Source organism: Pteropus vampyrus, unplaced genomic scaffold (assembly GCF_000151845.1).
Source record: "Pteropus vampyrus isolate Shadow unplaced genomic scaffold, Pvam_2.0 Scaffold85, whole genome shotgun sequence".
Classification (NCBI taxonomy): Eukaryota; Metazoa; Chordata; class Mammalia; order Chiroptera; family Pteropodidae; genus Pteropus; species Pteropus vampyrus.
This window is the reverse complement of record NW_011888866.1, coordinates 7,473,481-7,492,634: the sequence shown is the minus strand read 5'-3', so window position 1 is coordinate 7,492,634 and position 19,154 is coordinate 7,473,481. Positions and strand designations below refer to the sequence as shown.

General features: G+C 33.3%; 2 protein-coding genes across 3 annotated transcripts in view; one reads left to right on the top strand and one right to left on the bottom strand.

Moving 5' to 3' along the window:
• The window catches only part of TEX9 (testis expressed 9), a 59,820-nt gene extending 43,012 nt beyond the window's left edge, over positions 1-16,808 (top strand). For both annotated transcript variants that reach the window (XM_011363441.2, XM_011363440.2), the window contains 2 exons: positions 15,772-15,906; positions 16,537-16,808. In XM_011363441.2, the coding sequence (XP_011361743.1) occupies positions 15,772-15,906; positions 16,537-16,614 (213 nt within the window). In that variant the 3' untranslated portion in view covers positions 16,615-16,808. The remainder of the gene's footprint in view (positions 1-15,771; positions 15,907-16,536) is intronic.
• Positions 16,393-19,154, bottom strand: part of MNS1 (meiosis specific nuclear structural 1) — a 33,959-nt gene continuing 31,197 nt past the window's right edge. Inside the window, exon 10 of the mRNA XM_011363439.2 lies at positions 16,393-17,676. Within this exon, the coding sequence (XP_011361741.1) occupies positions 17,584-17,676 (93 nt within the window). The 3' untranslated portion in view covers positions 16,393-17,583. The remainder of the gene's footprint in view (positions 17,677-19,154) is intronic.

Here is a 19,154-nt window from a genome sequence, read left to right as displayed (position 1 = left end):
GATGTATTATCCTTTTAATGTATTGCTGTATTCGATTTGCTATTATTTTGTTTAGTATTTGTGTATCTATATTCATCAGAGATATTTGACTATAATTTTCTTTGTCCTTGCTAGTTTTTGGTATCAGGGTGATGTTGGCCTCATAAAATGAATTGGGAGATTTTGCCTTGTTTTCAGCTTTTTGGAAGTTTGAGAAGGATAGGTGTTAAATAGTCTTTCAATCTGTGGTAGAATTCACAAGTGAAGCCATCTGGTACTGGACTTTTGTTCTTTGTAAGGTTTTCGATGACTTTCGATTTTCTTACTATTGATCAGTCTATTTAGATTTTCCAGTTCTTCATGATTCAGTCTGGGAACATTATATATTTCAAACAATTTATCCATTTCTTCTAGGTTATTGAATATGGTGGCATATAGCCTTTCATAGTATTCTTGTATAATCCATTGTATTTCTTTGGTATACATTGTAACTTCTCCTTATCATTTCTAATTTTGAGTCTTTTCTCTTTTTCCCTTAGTGAGTCTTGCCAGAGGTTTGTCAATTAATCTTCAAAAAATCAGCTCTTAGTTGTGTTAATTTTTTCTACTGTCTTTTTCTCTATTTTGCTTAATTCTGCTCCAAATTTTATTATTTTTTTTCTTTCTATCAATTTGGGGTTTCATTTGTTCTTTTTCTAGTTCTTTAAAGTAAAACGTTAGATTGAGATTTTCCCTGTTTCTTGAGGTAGGTTTGTAATTCTATAAATTTTCCTCTTAGTACTGCTTTTGTTGCATCCCCAAAATTTTGATACGTCGTATTATTGTTCTCATTTGTCTCTATGTATCTTTTGATCTCGTATTTCTTCTTTGACCCAGTAGTTGTTCAGTAGCATGTTGTTTAATCTCTACATATTTGTTTTTCTCAGCTTTCTTTCTGCAGTTGACTTTGAGTGTCAAACTGTTGTGGTCAAAGAATATGTCGGTATGATTTCAATCTTAAATTTATGGAGGCTAGTTTTGTGCTCTAACATAGTCTGTTCTTGAGAGTGTTCAATATGCACTAAAGAAGAATGTATATTATGATGTTCTAGGATGAAAAGCTTTGTACATATTGATTATGTCCATTTGGTCTAATACATCATTTAAGGCTGATATTTATTTATTTATTTTCTGTTTGGATCATCTATCCATTGCTGTCAATGGGGTATTTAATTGTGTTTTTAATTGTGTTTTTGTCAGTTTCTCCCTTTTGTTCTGTTAGTAATTTCTTTATATATTTTGGTTCATATATATTGGATGTACATGTATTGATAAGTTTTATGTCTTCTTGATGTATTGTCTTTATCATTATAAAATGTCTCTCTTGTTACCTTTTTAATCTTGAAATGTATTTTATCTGACATAAATGCAGCTACAGCTGCTTCCTCTGGATTCCTTAGAGTATCATCTACTTACTTTGACTCTGTGTTTATCTTTGTAGCTGAGATGAGTCTTCTTAAGGCAGCATATAGTTGGGTCTTGTTTTTTAAATCCATCCTGCTACTCTGTGCCTTTTAATTAATGAATTCAGTCCATTTACATTTAGATTTATTGATATATGAGGACTTGGTATATGAGATCTATTGATATTTGAGGGCTTCCTATAGCCACTTTTTGTTTTCTAGTTGTTCTATGCCTCGATTGTTTCTTTTCCTTGTGTTTCTCTCTGCTGTTTTAGTTTTGTGGTATTCTATGATTTTTTCCCTCCATTTCCTCTTTTATGTAATGTGTCTCCATTCTAGATTTTTGTTTTGTGGTTACCAGTATGTCTACACAGAAAAAAAGTTCCATACATATAATAGCCTCTTTTCTTCTTATTGCATCTAATTTCCATTGACCTGTGCAAATTCAGTTTTTTCCCCCTCCCCTTTTGTGTTTTTTTTGTTGTCACAAATTATCCCAATTTATGCTGTGCATTCATTTCCAAATTGCAGTAGCTTTTTTTTTTTAAATACTTTTACCACCTTTAACCTTTGTTAAAAAGGTGAACAAAAATTGTAATTGCCTGCTTCTGTCTTTGTCATCTCACAGTTTTGTATCCTTTTGCCTTTTGTTTCAGCAACATCCTTTCAGCATGTACTGTAATGCAGGTCTTATAGTGGTAAATCTCCTCAGCTTCTGTTTGTCTGGAAAATCCTTTATTTCCCCATCAAAACTTTGTCAGATATATTATTCTTTGCTGGTGATTTCTCTCTTATAATATTTGAATATTTGATTCCATTCTCTCCTGGCTTGAAGTGTTTCTACTGAAAAACCAGTGATAATCTAATGCGGTTTCTTTTATAGGTTACTATCTTCTTTTCCCTAACTGCCTTGAGAATTCTTTGTCATTAACTTTTGAGAGCGTTAATATAGTTGCCTTGGACGAGGTCATTTTGCACTGAAATAGTTCTGTTAGCTTCTTGAATTTGAGTGTCCAGCTCCTTCCATAGGTTTGGAAAGTTTCTCATCAATCATATGGTAGTTCCATTTTTAATTTTTGAGCAGCCTCCAAACTGTTTTCTATAGTGGTCATACTATGTACAGTCCCACCAACAGTACACAAAGGGTTTTTTTTTCCCCCACATCTTCATCATTTGTTATATGCTGTCTTTTTGATCATAGCCATTCAAAGAGGAGTGAGGTGATATTTTATTGTGGTTTTGATGTGCATTTCCCTAGTGATGTTCAGCACCTTTTCATGTACCTGTTGGCTATTTGTATATCTTCTTAAGAAAAATGCGTGTTCTGGTCTATTGCCTATTTTTAAATTGGATTATTTGGTTTTTTACTTTTGAGTTGTTAAGAGTTCTTTATACATTTTGAACATTAACCTTTGCAGATATATGGTTTGCAAATATTTTTTCCCATTCTATAGGTTGCCTTTTCATTTTGTTGATTATTTCTTTTGCTGTGAAGAAGCTTTTTATTTGGATGTAATCCTACTTGTTCATCTTTCATTCTGTTGCTTATGCTTTAGCTGTCATATCCAAAATATTATTGCCAAGACTCATGTCAAGAAGCTTTTCTCCTATGTTTCTTCTAGGAGATTTATGATCTGGTCTTACATTTAAGTCTTTAGTCATTTCATGTTAATTTTTGTGGGTAGTGTAAGATAGGAGTCTAGTTTCATTATTTTACGTGTGAATATCCAGTTTTCCCATCACCATTTATTGAAAAGGTTATCCTTTCCCCATTGTGTATTCTTGGCTCCCTTGTCAAATACTAGGTGATCATATGGTCATGGGTTAATTTCTGGCCTCTTGATTCTGTTTCATTGATCTGTGTTTCTGTTTTTATGCCAGTACCATACTATTTTGATATATATAGCTTTTTATGTACCTTGAAATCAGGAAGTGTAGTGTCTTCTCCTTTGTTATTCTTTCTCAGGATTCCTTTGGCTATTTCGAGTCTTTTGTAGTTCCATATAAATTTTAGGATTGCTTTTCTACTTCTGTTTAAAAAAAAAATGCCACTGGAATCTTGATAAGGATTGCATTGAATCTATAGATGACTTTAATAGTATGGACATTTTAACAATATTAATTCTTCCCATCCATTAACACAGATTGTTTTTTATTTGAGATTTTTTTATATTAATGTAGGCATTTATGCAATGTGCTTCCCTTTTAGAACTTCTTTTGCTTCATCCCACAAGTTTTGGACGTTGTTTCCATTTTTATTTGCCTGAAGATGCTTTATTTCCTTTTTAATTTCTTCTTTGATCCATTGATTGTTCACTAGAGTCATGATATCTTTGGCAAAATGTCTGTACAAGTCTTTATTTCATTTAGAATTTTTTTAATGAACTTTAATTTTTAGAACAGTTTTAGATTTACATAAAAATTGTGAAGTTAGTATAGTGTTTCTATAATCTACAGTTTCTTTTGCTACTAAGATATACATTAGTATGGTACATTTGTTATGGTTAATAAGTGAATCAATAACATTATTAACTAAAATCATATTTTCATATTTCCTTAGTTTTTCTCTCCTTGGTTTATTTTTTTAAATTGAGTCGATTTATTATAAACACATTTTAAAAGTTCTTTATATATGTCTTTTGTTAGATATATGCTTTGCAAATATCCCTTGCCTTTTATTTTTAACAGTTTTTTTGAAGAGCAAAGTTTTAAATTTTAATGAAGACCAATCTATTATTTTTCTTTTACAATTTATGCTTTTTGTGTCCTATTTAAGAATACTTTGCTAAACTTAAATTATCACTAAGATTTGCTTACAGATGTTGTAGAGTTTGAGCTTTTATGTGTAATTGAGGTTTTGTGTATGATATAAAGGTTAGGATTAATTATTGGCATATGTGCAGCGCTATTTGTTCAAAAGGTTATCCTTTCATCATTGAATTGCCATGGCACCTTGTTGAAAATCAGTTGCCCAGATAGGTGTGGATCTATTTCTGGAATCTATGTTTTCCATTGATCTGTATGTCTATCTTTATGCTAATAATTCACTATCTTGATTCTTAAACCTTTATAAAAAAATCTTAAAAATCACATAGTATGATTTTGTTCTTTTCATAAACTGCTTGACTATTCTAGGTCCTCTGCACTTACATATACATTTTAGAATCACCTTGCTAGTTTCTAAAAAAAAATCCTGTTGGAGTTTTGATTGACATTGCATTGAATCTGTAGACCAATTTGGGGAAAAGTGACATTGTAATATTGTCATTCATATCATGAATAGAGAATATCTGCTTATTTATGCCTTTATTTTCTCTAATCACATTTTTATAGTTTTCAGTATATATTTTTCAAAGTTATCTCTTAGTAATTCATTTTTTTATTATAAATTTTTTAAATTCCAATTTCTAGTTGTTGCTAGAATTGAGAAACACAACTTTTTTATACTGAATTTGTATCTTGAAACTTTGCTGAAGTCACTTATTTTAGAGTCTTCAGATTTCTACACAGGCCAAGGATAGTCAAACTTTTTCTGTAATGGACCAGCTAATAACTGTTTTAGGTTTTGTAGGCTACATGTGATCCCTGTTATTCTTCACTGGTTTTCTTTTTTTAAAAAATTTTTGTTTAACTCTTTCAAAAATAAATTCTTAATGTGGAAAGATTTTAGATTTCAAATTCAATTTCTTTTACTGGCATGGAAATATTCTATATAGAGCTGTTTGTCTCTTATTGTGTGATTTGGGTATGTCTTTTGAGGAATCTGTCCATTTTATGTTGTCAACTTTACTGGCATTTTTTTACATTATTTCTTTATTGTCCTTTGCATAATTGTAGAATTTATAGTGATGTTCCTCTTACATTCTCATGGGATTTTTCCCTCTTTCATTCTTGATATTGATAACTGTATCCTCTTCTTTTCCTAATCAGTCTTACTAGAGGCTTACTAAATCTGGTGTCATTGATTTTCCTCTACTGTTTTTGTTTTTCATTGATTTCTTCTCTTTATTATTTCCTTCCCTCTCTTTACTTTGGGTTCAATTTGTTCTTTTCCTCATTTCTTAAAATGGAAGCAAAGACTACTGATTTGAAACCTTTTTCCTAACATAACTATTTAATATTGTAAAGTTTCCTCTATGCATTCCTTTAACTATATCCTACAGATTTTGATTTGTCATATTTCATTCCATTTAGAATACTTTCTAATTTTCTTTTTGATTTCTTTTTTAAATCCTGTTATTTACAAGCACATTACTTCACAAATATTTGTAGATTTTTCCAGACACCTTTCTTAATTTAATTCCATTGTGGACATATAATGTATTTGGTTTTATTTGAATCATTGTAAATTTATACAGACTTATTTTATGGCCCAGAATATGATTTATATTGGTAAATGTGCCATCTACCCTTGAAAATAATGTATCGTCTGCATTTATTGGGTGGAGTATTCTATAAATATCAATTATTCCAAGATGCTTGATAATGTTCATGTCTTCTGTATCTTTACATATTTCCTGTCTACGTGTTCTATCAGTGATTAAGAGAGGGATGCTAATCTTTGAATATAACTGGATCTGTTTCCCCTTGTCAATTTTTGCATCAGATACTTTGGAGCCTGTTATTAGGTAGATTAACGTTTAAGATTGTTGTTGAATTGTGACATAACTTTATATTCTTGACAAAAGTCTTTGTTCTAATATGTATTTTGTTAGCTATTAGGTAACTTCAGCTTTCTTTTAATTAATGTTAGCTTATCTTTTTCCATACTTTTACTTGAAACTCTGTTATCTCCTTGTAGGCAGCATATAGTTGTTTCTCTTTTTCTTTTAAAAAATCCAATCTGACAGTCTCTGACTTTTTAATTGGGATATTTAGACCATTGCATTTAATGTGATTATTAACATGTTAGGTTCAATTCTATTACCTTGCTATTTATTTTTTATTCCAATTTTTTTCTTTTGTTTTCTCCTCCTTTTCGATATTTTTAAAATGATTCTCTGTTGTCTTTTTTGGCTCATTATCTCCACTTATTTTTATGTGCACATTTTAGTATTTATCATACATATTTTCAACTCGTGTACCTTCAAGTATTATAGCATTTTATAAATAATGTAAGAACCTTTTTGCAGTATACTTCCATTTACTCTCTTCTGCCCTTCTTGCTATTGTCGTCATACATTTTAATTATACACAGACTCCACACTACATTGTTTTTCTTTGCTTTAAACAATTTATTCACTTTTTAAATTAAAAAAAAATTAATTGTGGTATACTACACATAAAATTTACCCTCTTGTTTGTGTGTGTACATTTATTTATTTTCTTTTATTATGGTGACATTAATGAAATCCAATAAGTCTTGAGTGTACGATTCAGTAGTAAGTCATATATAGCATTTTGTGTTCACTGCCCATAGTTAGATTTCTGTCACCACATATTTGACCCCTTTTATCCCTACTTCCTCCCCTTTCCCCCACCCTCTGGTAACCACTAACCTATTGTCCATGTGTCTTTGTTTGTCATGTTTGTTTGTTGCTTTTAGATTTATATCACACATATAAGTGATATCATGTGGTTTTCAGCTTTTTCTGTCTGGCTTATTTTGCTTAGCATGATTATCTCAAGATCCATCCATGCTGTCACAAATGACAGTGTTTCATTTCTTCTAATAGCTGAGTAATATTCCATTGTATATATGTGCCACATCTTTATCCAATCAACTATTGTAGGATATTTCAGTTGCTTCCATTTCTTGGCCACCATGAATAATGCTGTTATGAACATCGGTGTACAAATATCTTCGATTAAATGTTTTTGGGTCTTCAGGATAAATACCTAAAAAAAGGATTGCTGGATCACATGGTAGATCAATTCTTAGTTTTTAAACCAACCTTCATACAGTTTTCTAAGTGGTTTTACCAATTTGCAGTCCCACCAGCAGTGTATGAGGGTTCCTTTTTCTCCCCATCCTCTCCAACACTTGTTATTGCTTGTCCTGTTGTTAATAGCCATTCTAACAGGTGTGAGATGGTATCTCATTGTGGTTTTGATTTGCATTTACCTAATAGCTAATAAAGTTGAACATCTTTTCATATATTTGTTGGTCACTTTTATGTCTTCTTGGGAGAAGTATCTGTTTAGGTTCTCTGCAAATTTCTTACTGGATTGTTTGGGATTTTTTTGATAACGAATCGTATGAGTTCCTTGTATATTTGGATATTAGGCCCTTTTTGGAGGTGTTGCTTGCAAATATATTTTCCCATACGGATGGCTGCCTCTTTGCCTTGTTGGCGGTTTCTTTCACCATGCAGAAGCTTTTTAGTTTGATGTAGTCTCATTCATTTAATTTTGCTTTTACTTCCCTTGCCTTTAAGGTCAAATTCATAAAATCTTTAAGACCAAGGTCCATGAATTTAGTTCCTGTTTTTCTATGCAATTTGTTGTTTCAGGTCTTATATTCAGGTCCTTAATCCATTTTGAGTTAATTTTGGTGTGTGGTGATAGACAACAGTGTAGTTTCTATCTTTTGCAGTGGCTCTCCAGTTTTCCCAGCACCATTTATTGAAGAGACTTTCCTTTCTCCATTGTATGTTTTTAGCTCTTTTGTCAGAATATTTGTGCCTATAAATGGGGGTTTATTTCTGGACTCTCAATTCTGTTCCACTGTTCTGTGTGTCTTTTCTGCCAATACCATGTCGTTTTGATTACTGTTGCTTTGTAGTATAATTTGAAGTTGGGCAGAGTGATGCCTCCAGCCTTGTTCTTTTTTCTCAAGATGGCTTTGGTGATTTAGGGTCTTTCGTGCTTCCATACAAATCTGATGATTTTTTTGTTCTATTTCTTTAAAAAATGCCGATGGGATTTTGATGGGGATTGTATTAAATCTGTATAATGCTTTAAGTAATAAGATCATTTAAACTGTCGATTCTTCCAATCCAAGAACACAGAATATCTTTCCATTTCTTTGTGTCTTTCTCAATTTCTTTTAAAAAGAGTCTTATAGTTTTCATTATATAGGTCCTTCACATGTTTCGTTAGGTTTATTCTTTTTGTTGCAGTTGCAAAAGGAATTATTTTTCTATCTAGAGACTTTATTTGCTTATTGTTTCTAGTAGTGTTCTTTTGGAGTCTTTAGGGTTTTCTATATAGAGAATCAATATTCTTCCTTTCCTATTTTGATGCCTTTTCTTTCTCTTGCCTGACTGCACTAGCTAGGACCTCCAATGTTATATGGAATAACAGTGGTGATAGTGGACAGCTTTGTCTTGTTCCCGATCTTAGAAGAAAAGTTTTTAGTTTTTCACCATTAAGTATAATGTTGGCTGAAGGTTTGTCATATATGGCCTTTATTATGTTAAGCTACTTTCCTTCTATACCTATTTTTGTAACTGTTTTGATCATAAATGGATGTTGTATCTTGTCAAAAGGCTTTTCTGCATTTATTGATATCATATGATTATTATTTTGTTTATATGGTGTAGCACATTAATTGACTTGCATATGTTAAACCATCCCTTTGCCCCAGGATGAAGCCCACTTGATCATGATGTATGTTTTTAATTTGTTGTTGTATGCAGTTTGCTAGTATCTTATTTAGGATTTTTGCATCTGTGTTCATAAGAAATATTGGTTTGTAGTTTTCTTTTTTTGTGTTATCATTACCAGGTTTTGTGTCAGGGTAATATTGGTCTCATAAAGTGAATTAGGAAGTATTGCCTCCTCTTAAATTTTTTGGAAGAGTTTGAGGAAAATAGGTATTAAATCTTCTTTGAATGTTTGGTAGAATTCACTGGTGAAGCCATCTGGTTTTTAATGATTGTTTCAATTTCCATACTGCTGATAGTTCTATTTAGATTTTCCAGTTCTTCTTGATTCAATCTAGTAAGATTGTATTTTTCTAAGTACAGTCTAGGAAGGTTGTATTTTTCTAAGTACTGGTCTATTTCTTCTAGGTTATTAAATTTAGTGTTATATACTTTTTATAGTATTCTAATATGATCCTTTATATTTCTGCAATGTCAGTCATAATTTCCTTTTATCCCTGATTTTGTTTGTGTCCTTTCTCTGTTTTATTTAGTAAATCTAGCCAAGGGGTTGTCAATTTTATTAACCTTCTCAAAGAACCAGTTCTTTGTTGCATTTACTTTTTTCTATTTGTTGTTGTTGTTGTTTTGTTCTCAATTTCATTTAATTCTCTAATTATGATTATTTCTTTCCTTCTCATTTTAGGATTCATTTGTTCTTTTTCTAGTTTTTCAAGATGAAGTATTAGGTTGTTTATTTGGACTTGTTCTTGTTTTTTTGAGGTAGGCCTGTAATGATATGAAGTTTCCTCTTATGACCACTTTTGCTTTTTGCCGTGTGTCCCAAGTTTTGCTAATGTTGTACTATCATTTTCATTCGTTTCTATGGATCTCTTGATCTCTTTCTCTCTTCTCTGACCCAGTCATTCTTTAGTAGCATGTTGTTTAATCTCCATGTGTTTGTGGTTCTTCCTGCTTTCTTTTTACAGCTGACCTCCAGTTCAAAGAATTATGCTGAGAATATGGTTATTGTGATTTCAACCCTCTTATATTTGTTGAGGTTATCTCTGTGTCCCAGTATGTGGTCAGTCCTTGAGAATATTCCACGTGCACGAGAGAAGAATGTATAAGCAGCTTTTTTTGAGATGAAAGACTCTATAAATGTCAATTATGTCCAGTTTGTCTAATGTGTCATTTAAGGATGTTATTTCCTTATTGATTTTCTGTTGGATTGTCCGTACATATCCAACAGTGCAATATTTAGGTCCCCTACTATGATATTGTTTTGTTCTGTTTCTCCTTTTAGTTCTGTTAGTACTTGCTTTGTACATTTTGGGGCTCCCTGATTGGGAGCATAGGTTTTAATAAGTGTTATGTCTTCTTGGTGTATGATTCACTTTCTCATTACGAAGTGTCCCTCAGTCCATTTCGTCTGATATTAGTACTGCTACTCTCTTGTCTGAATGCCATTTGCTTGAAATGTCATTTTCAACCCTTTCACTTTGTGTCTGTATGTCTTTAGAACTGAGATGTGTCTCTTGGAGGCAGCATATGGTTGGCTTTTGTTTTTTGATCCAATCTACAATTCTGCCTTTTTATTAGTGAGTTCAGTCAATTTAAATTTAGGGTAATTATTGAAATAGGAGGTCAGTCTTCTTATAGCCATCTTATCTTTTGTTTTCTAGTAGGTTGGTGTTTCTATTGCTTCCTTGTCCTTGTGTTTCCATTTTTTTAATTTGGTTTATTTTTGTGGGTTTTCCCTCTGCTCCTTCTTGTTTTATGTTATATACTTCAGTTCTGAATCTTTGGCATGTGTTTACCATTATGAATATGTAAAGGATATATATATATTAGTCCATTTTCTTCTGCGTGTGCCTTATCTCCATTCCCCTTTGTGAATGTGGACCTTTGAATCCTCCCTTTTTGTTACTGTCGTCTCAAATTGTCCCTATGTATGCTGAATGTTCATTTTTATCTTGCAATACCAATTCTCTTATTGTTTAAGCTTATAATGCCCTGTTCTTGATAAGGGTTGCACTACTCTGCTTCTGTCTGCCTGCCAGTCGCCTTACTCGTAGTTACGTATTTTTTTGTCATTTTGTTTAGGTGGGTTGACCCCTTTCAGTATTTCCTATAATGCAGGCCTCATAGTGGAGAATTCTCTCAACTTTTGTATGTCTGTAAAGGTCTTTATTTCTCCTTCATCTCTAAAGGAGAGCTTTGCCAGATACATTATTCTTGGTTGGTAATTCTTTTCATTTAATAGTTGGAATGTTTGGTTCCATTTTTTTCTTATAAGATTTGTGCTGAGAAGTCTGAATAGTCTAAATGGTTTTCCTTTATAAGTTACTGTCTTCTTTTCCCTGGTTTTCTTGAAAAATCTTTGTCATTAGTTTATGATCATTTTAATATAATATGTCTTGGATAGGCCTTTTTGGGTGTTCATTTAGTTCTTAGATTTGAAGCTCCAGTTCATTCCTTAGATTTGGGAAATTCTTGTCAACTATTTGTCTGAATATGCTGATCCCTTCTTCTTTTCTTTTCTTTCTGGAATAGCCATTATTCTTGTTTCCTTTCCTGATGCTGTCAGCTAGTTCTTATATTTCTCTTTCATTAATTTTCATTTTTCTTTTATTTTTCTTCTTTCTTCTGAATTATTTCTAGATTTCTATCTTCAATATCACTTATCCTTTCCTCTATTTGGTCAACTGTTTCCTAAGCTTGCTACTTCATTTTTTATTGCATAGTGTGTTCATCTCCAGAAGTTCTTTTTGGTTCTTTTTTAGGGTTTCAATCTCCTTGGTAAAAACTTCATTCTGCTGTTCTGATTTTTTTCTCAACTCCTGGAATTGTTGAGCTGAGTTATTTTAGATCTCATTGAGTTTTTGCAGAAGTACAATCCTGAATTCTTTGCCACTTAAGTTGCATATTTCTATGTCTTTAAGCTTATTCTCTGAAGATTTTTCTTTCTTTCTGAGCTGCCTTGTCACTTTGGTTCTCTATGGTGTTCGATGGACTATTTCTCCACCTGGGCATTAATGGGAGTGAATTCTTTTTTTTTTTTTCCCTCAGAAAAGATTTACTAAATAGAGGTCTCTCTTTAGCCTGTTGCTAAGGTGTTTTTCTTTTGATTTCTAGTAGGTGGCGTCCAAGCCTCTTGGATCCCTGTTTTGAGACAGTAATGCCTTTTTATCCTATAAATATTCAATCACAGTTTCTACTCTAAGTCTCAGTCCCTGTCAATGTTAGCAACAGTTTTGGTAGCATTTGCTCAGATTCCCCTAGGGCTTCATGGTGTTTGGTCTTGGAGAATATGAGGTGGAGAGAAAGTGTGCTCTGGATTGGTGGGTGGGGGTTGCTGCTAGTCTCCATGTCTCAGCCTTATACTTTAGAGCTGTGGCTACTAAGACCCAGCTGTTGCCCTTCTGCACTTGGTTCCCACTTTGCTTTCTGTCCTGATCCCTGGACTCCACTATGTGGAGCTCACAGATCCCTCAGGCAGGGCTGTTCAAGGAACCAGCCACACCTTCTTCCCTTGCAGGAAGCGCTCTGGCTGCAAGAGGCAGCTTCTTTGTTCCTCTCAATCTACCCCCAAGACTCCCATGCTTCTATAACTTCTAGTTCTTAGGCGCAGATCACTTGCTCAGATGTGCTTGTGTGCAAGTTGGGTGTTATTGAGTTTTAGATGATCAGCTTACTATTTCAAGAGGAGAGATCCGGGGACATCTCTCACTCTGCTATGATTCTGACGTCACTCTACCCTCGTGTTTTTAAGTATACAATTCAGTAGTGTTACATATATTCACACTGTTGTGCAACCAAACACCAGCACTCTTTTTTCATCTTGCAAAAACTGAAACTCTTAAGTCCATTAAACAACAATTCCCCATTCTTTCAACTCCTGGCAAACACCATTCTACTTTCCGTCTCTTTGATTTTGACTACTCTAGATATCTCACATAAGTGGAATCATATAGTATTTGTCTCTGTGACTGGCTTATTTCACTTAGTATAATGTCTGTAACGTTGATCCATGTTGTGGCATGTGTCAGAATTCCTTTTTAAGGCTGAATAATATTCTATTATATGTATATCTATATTTTGTTCATTGGTTGATAGACACTTGGGTTGCTTCCACCTTTTGGGTACTGTAAATAATGCTGCTATAAACTTGGGTGTACAAATACCTCTTTGAGACTCAATTATTTTGGGTATATACCCAGATGTGGGATTGCTGGATCATATGATAAATCTTTTTCAATTTTTTGAAGAACTACCATACTGTTTTTCCATAGTGGCTTAACTATTTTACATCCACACCAATTGGGCACAAGGATTCATATTTCTTCATATCCTCACCAACACTTGTTATTTTCTGGTTTTTTGATAGTACTCACCCTAAGGTTTATTAGGTGGTGTCTCATTGTGGCTTTGATTTGCATTTCCCTAAAGATTACTGCTTGTTAGCCATATCTTTTTGGAAAAATGTCCATTCAAGTCTTTTGCCCATTTTTTGTTTTTTGTTTTTTGATATTGATTTGTATGCGTTCTTTATATATTCTGGATATTAACTCCTCATCAGATACATGATTTGCAAATATTTTCTATTCTGTAGGTTTCCTTTTCACACTGTTGTGTCCTTTGACGTAGTCCAGTTTCTCTTTTGTTGTCTGTGCTTTGTCATCATACCCAGAAATCACAACCAAATCCAATGTCATGAACCATTTCCCTGTGTTTTCTAATTCATAGTTTCAAGGTTTACATTTAGATTTTTGACCAAATTTGAGTTAAGTTTTGTATAGAGTATTAGATGGGAGGTACAACTTCATTCTTTTACATTGAGATATCCAGTTTCCTAGCAGTTTAAGGGGCTGTCCTTCACCAGTGAATGGTCCTGGCACCCTTGTCAAAAATCATTTGATCTTATATGTGAAGATTTACTTCTGGACTATTTCATTGGTCTATATGTCTTTATGCTAGTACCACTGTTTTGATTACATTAGCTTTGAAATGTTTTGATATTAAGAAGTGAGAGACCTCTACTTTTGTTATTCATTTTCAAGATTATTTAGCTATTTTTGGGCCCTTGAGATTTCATATGAATATTAGGATGGCTCTTTATATTTCTGTAAAATTGGAATTTTGATAGGAATTGCACCAAATCTGTAGATCTCTCTACATGTAATGTAGTTGGTCTTGTTTTTATTAATCCATCCATATTTCAAGTAATCACTATAATAGGGAAGAACTTCCTGTTGACATTTTGTTAATTTTTTTCTCTATGTCTTAAAAGCTGCTTTGTATCTCATTTAAATGTCTTAATTTCCTAAGAGTCCTCAGTCTGCTTATTTTCAGAGCCTTAGATGTTGTGTTTTATTCCTCTGCCCATAATCTCCTGCCTCTAGGCAGCTGTGTGGTTCTGTAGACCTCTGCAGCCCTCATGTGTCTAGCAGGACCCACCGCTGCTTTCAGCAGTCTCCAAGCTGCTATCCAAATTATGCCACCATTCCATCAGTGCTCTGAGTCAGGCAAGACAGAAACCAGCCCCTTAGACAGCCCTCAGACAAGTCAGAACATAACAACCAAGTTCTACTTTTCTTTCCATCCCAAGGGAGGATCTGAAAACTGAGAGGCTTCTTTCTATTATGCCTGGGAGGTGAAAGGGTGAACATAAATGCCATGAAATCTTCTCCTTTGAATGTAGCTTTTGCTTGGTTGCTGCTGCTTAATTGGCTTCTAGAGTCCTCATAATGCTACACTGGTCTGTATAGTCAGTATTTCCATGGGTGTTCCTTGGGGAACAAGGGCCCAGATCTCCCTACTCTGCCATCTTGCTGACATCACTCTCAATTATTTTTTAAAGAAATTAAAAATATATTTACCATGTTGCTATTTCTGGTACTTCGTGTGTGTATGTGATTCAGATTTCCTTCTGGTACTTCCTTTTGCATGAGATTAACATTTTTAAGTATAGCAGCTCCTTGAATAATGTTTCATTATGTTAATGAGATGCCTTAAGTACTTAACTCTTATTTATATCAATTAGCCTATGCTGAAATTGGTTTTGTTATATTATCATTTCACTTAAAGTCACAGAACCTGTTGATGACGTTGAAGACTTACTGTATAAGATCTTTCTGTACTAAGTAACTGCTACTGACCTGTCTTAAAATTTACCGATCCTCTTTCTGCATTGTCTAAATTACTTCAGAGCTCATCCACGTAATTTCTACCAGGACTACAAACTCAGTCTTCCATCTTGGGCAGTGGTAGAATTCTTTCCTTGGCTCTTTAGACCACAGCTGTTGCCTTCACTGGGTTCCTTGGAATCTCACTCTACACATGGTATTTAGGTGTCTGCAGATTTTAGGGGCTCTTGTCTTACCTGGAAATTTGTACCACCCCAGCAGCTCTGCTGTCTCATTTCTGAGCCCAATAAGACTGCTGCTTTTTGCTTCAGGTCTATTTCCTGTGAACCCATGAACTGGAAAGTGATCTCAGAAGCCAGCTGAATGTGGGTCTCAACCAATATGCTTTATTTTTTTTCAAGGATCATATCACCTCCAGTTTCTGCTTATTAACTACTCATCTGTGCTTTCAAATGTTTTTAAAAATTGTGTCCAGAATTTCTATTTGCTACTATCAGGAGAATTCATTTTTCAAACTGTGAGACCTATGCTTCATAAAAGTTATCAAAGAGAACTTTACCAAAAATTTTATATTTCAGTTAAGAAATGGTTTCATTGCTGATGTGATGATAGTTTTTATAATTCTGCCATTAAAAGACTACAAAAGTATATGGTATTTTTTTTTTCCTTTTGCAGGATATAGCAACTGAAGAACACAAAAAAATCGAAGCATTAAAATCAGAAAACAAGAAGCTAGAAAAACAAAAAGGAGAATTAATGATAGGGTTTAAGAAGCAATTAAAATTAATTGATGTTTTAAAAAGGCAGAAGGTGAGTCTACCCTAAAAAAGTTAAACCATATGTTTAATCTCCATATGACATATAAGATTTATATATAATGTCACCCAAGCAAATAGACATTTTCATGCAAGCAAATTAATAGTGTGAAAAATGAGACTGGTAAATACAGTTAGGATACTCTCTAACTGTATTTACAAAAGAGTATCCTAGGATACTCTCTAACTGTATTTACAAAAGAGTATCCTAGGATACTCTCTAACTGTATTTACAAAAGAGTATCCAGTTAGAGAGTATCCTAACTGTATTTACAAAATGCCATATACAAAAATAGCTGTTATCTTAGGGGATGGGTTCGCCTCTTGATTCCAAACCACTACTGTTCCATCCTCTACATGAGTTACTTGGTAGTAAGAGGAATTCATTTTTGCAAAGGGTAGGTGCTAGCAGTATTAATTGTTCTCATAGTAATTTGGTGCAGTACCACCACTGGACAAAAAGGTGACCCATGAATATAACTACCATTTCAAATATGTTTATTGGATTTAGAATACACAGTTCTACAATAGCTTACAATTTGATAGCATATTCTACACACAAATTTTCTGTGGTCTACTCTTAATACTAAATTAAACAGTATTGATTTTTTTTTTTTTAAAACAGATGCATATTGAAGCTGCCACGATGCTGTCTTTCACTGAAGAGGAGTTTCTAAAGGCACTTGAATGGGGAAATCCTTAAATGGTCTTTATTTAGTCTCTATAATCAACAGTATGTAATGAATATACATTTTAACTTGTAATGGTTTGAATTATTTTTACTCTTAAAGCAATGACTATATTTGATAATGAAATTAAAACAATTCCAAAGAATTCCTTATTTAGGTTGGGGGGAAATATAAAATAAATAAAAATTTAACTTTTGATTCTTTCTTATGACCTACTAGCCCTTTCTCAACTACACTTGAATAGAAAATTTTACGTTTTGGAACTTTAGCTCTACTTCATAAATGGTAGTTTATCTGAAATTGCTTTTAATTTCTTAACAATTAAGCACATTACTTTTCTTCTCCCTTACAAAAGACATAAAAGTTACTTTTAAAAATACTTAATGTTTAAAAACAATGTGAAGATTTCACTTTGTATTAGTTTGCTAGGGTTGCCATAACAAATTGTCTTACAGTTCTGACGGCTGGAAGGCTGATGGTGTTGGCTTCTTCTGAGGCCTTGGCTTTTGGATGGCTGTCTGCTCCCCATGTTGTCACATGCTCAGAAAGATGCTTTAAACCAAAATTAATTCTAAACACTTATTTCCCTAGCCAAGTGATAGTAAAGTTCCTAGAATTCTAAACAGAGTACTGTAGCCCAAATGGGGATACATAAAATCTGAACAGTAGCAGTGGTATGGAGAAGTTAGGCCAAACCTAGACTACACTATGTTTATATATAGAATGCTGTAATATGGTATAGAACTCAGATATTCATATTATCAGTACAAAAACACTTTGACTGAAAGCAATTTTTCAGTTAAAAGTATTCAGGATTTTAATTATCAGAAAGCATGTTTTCTTATAGATAATTGTTTACAATTAGACGTATCTTAGAAAATCCAAATAGACAATGGAGTCCTAACACTGAACTGGAAAACAAGAGTTACACTGACATCTAGTGGTAACATGCAAGAGAACCCAGGTTTTACCACATCTTGTTATCACTTCTCTTCACAAATTTCACTCCTTCTCTGATATGCTTTCCTAAACTCTTCACCGAGCATATCAATATCATCTTCTTTTTTGAACACTCCCTACAAGAAAAATATTTTGTTACTCTGAATGCCAGAATATATCATTAATGCTTATATATAGATGTGAAATTTGTAGTTATCTCCAAGATTTATGAAAATCATTTTCTGAAATTACAACTTGATGTATATATTGAATATTCTTAGACTAACCTAATTTCTGATTTATCAGTTCCAATGTCAAAAGTGTCACAGGAGTCTGGACTCTTCTACTTTACTATTATAAGTACTACTGCTTGGATTGGGTGAATGGAAAAGAATTTATACTATACCCTACCCTTGTCTGGAAACAGCCCTACAATATGGTATGAGGGGACAGGGTGATGAGACTGAGCTTTGCCAGATCCATGCATGGGAGTGGCTCTTGCCTCAGTTCTATGGCTAATCACCAAACATTCAATCTTGTAGGAAAGAATCCAGGTTTGGAGTTAAGCCATTTAAACTAGCCCTTTGAAATTCTCTTTTCTTTTCCCTTACAGTAAAAGGCTCTTTAAAATCAACTGAACTTAAGTATGTACTTATAATTAAAGGATCTAAAGAATAATTTAGGTCAGTCGGGCCCATCAGAACCTAAAGGATAAAAGTTACTTTAGGATATCTGGTTTACTAGACTCTTCATCTCCACAATTATTTCCATAAAAAATATCTAAGCCTCAAGACTCTCCAAGAATGTGTAGTCTATTTCATGGAATTTATCAATTCCATATGGCTTTTTTTCATTAATATATCATTTTGTATTCATTAATCCTGTTTAAACAATTAAACTATAAGGTCCTGTGGGCAATAATTACTTGTTTCTCTTTTTCCTTCCTTACTTAGCATTGGACTAAATACAAAAGATGCACTCAATTCTTCTAATTTAATATCAAATGGCATAATTTCTATATCTGAAGGATGGAAACTATTTACATGAGTTCAGATGTTTATAGGGCCTATGAAACTCAGTTGTTATAGTCACAATATTTCAGATGTACATGAAAATTTGCTATCTTCTGGAAGAACTTTTAAAAACAGGTTACCTAGTTATAACACAACCTCTTATTGTAGAGCAGTTCTATCACAGACTCAGTTCAAGCATGTATCTGTTATTGTTATTAATGACATGCAAGGAAAATCTTGTAATCAGTATCACCTTTGAGAAACAAAGTCTCACAATTGCTTTAGGGTAGTTTAGTTTTAGACCTCTTACACTGAAAGGGGAGAAAAGAATCACTAAAATTTAATTTCAATAAATCTAGCTCATACTTCTAGAAATATGCCAAGACTAACTCATTTTAGAGCTGTTCAGTGACTGGCTAAGATCCCACTGCTGCCTGGTAACAGCAAGAAGCGAGCAAAACCCAGGCCTTCTGTAACCCTAATACCATAGTTTTCCCCACTGGTAGAGGTCATGAGGAACCCACTTCGAGTTAAATCTCACTTACTTTAGGGAGATAGCCTAATAATTTTGTAGCATGTTCTTTGAGAAGTTTCAGTCTTTC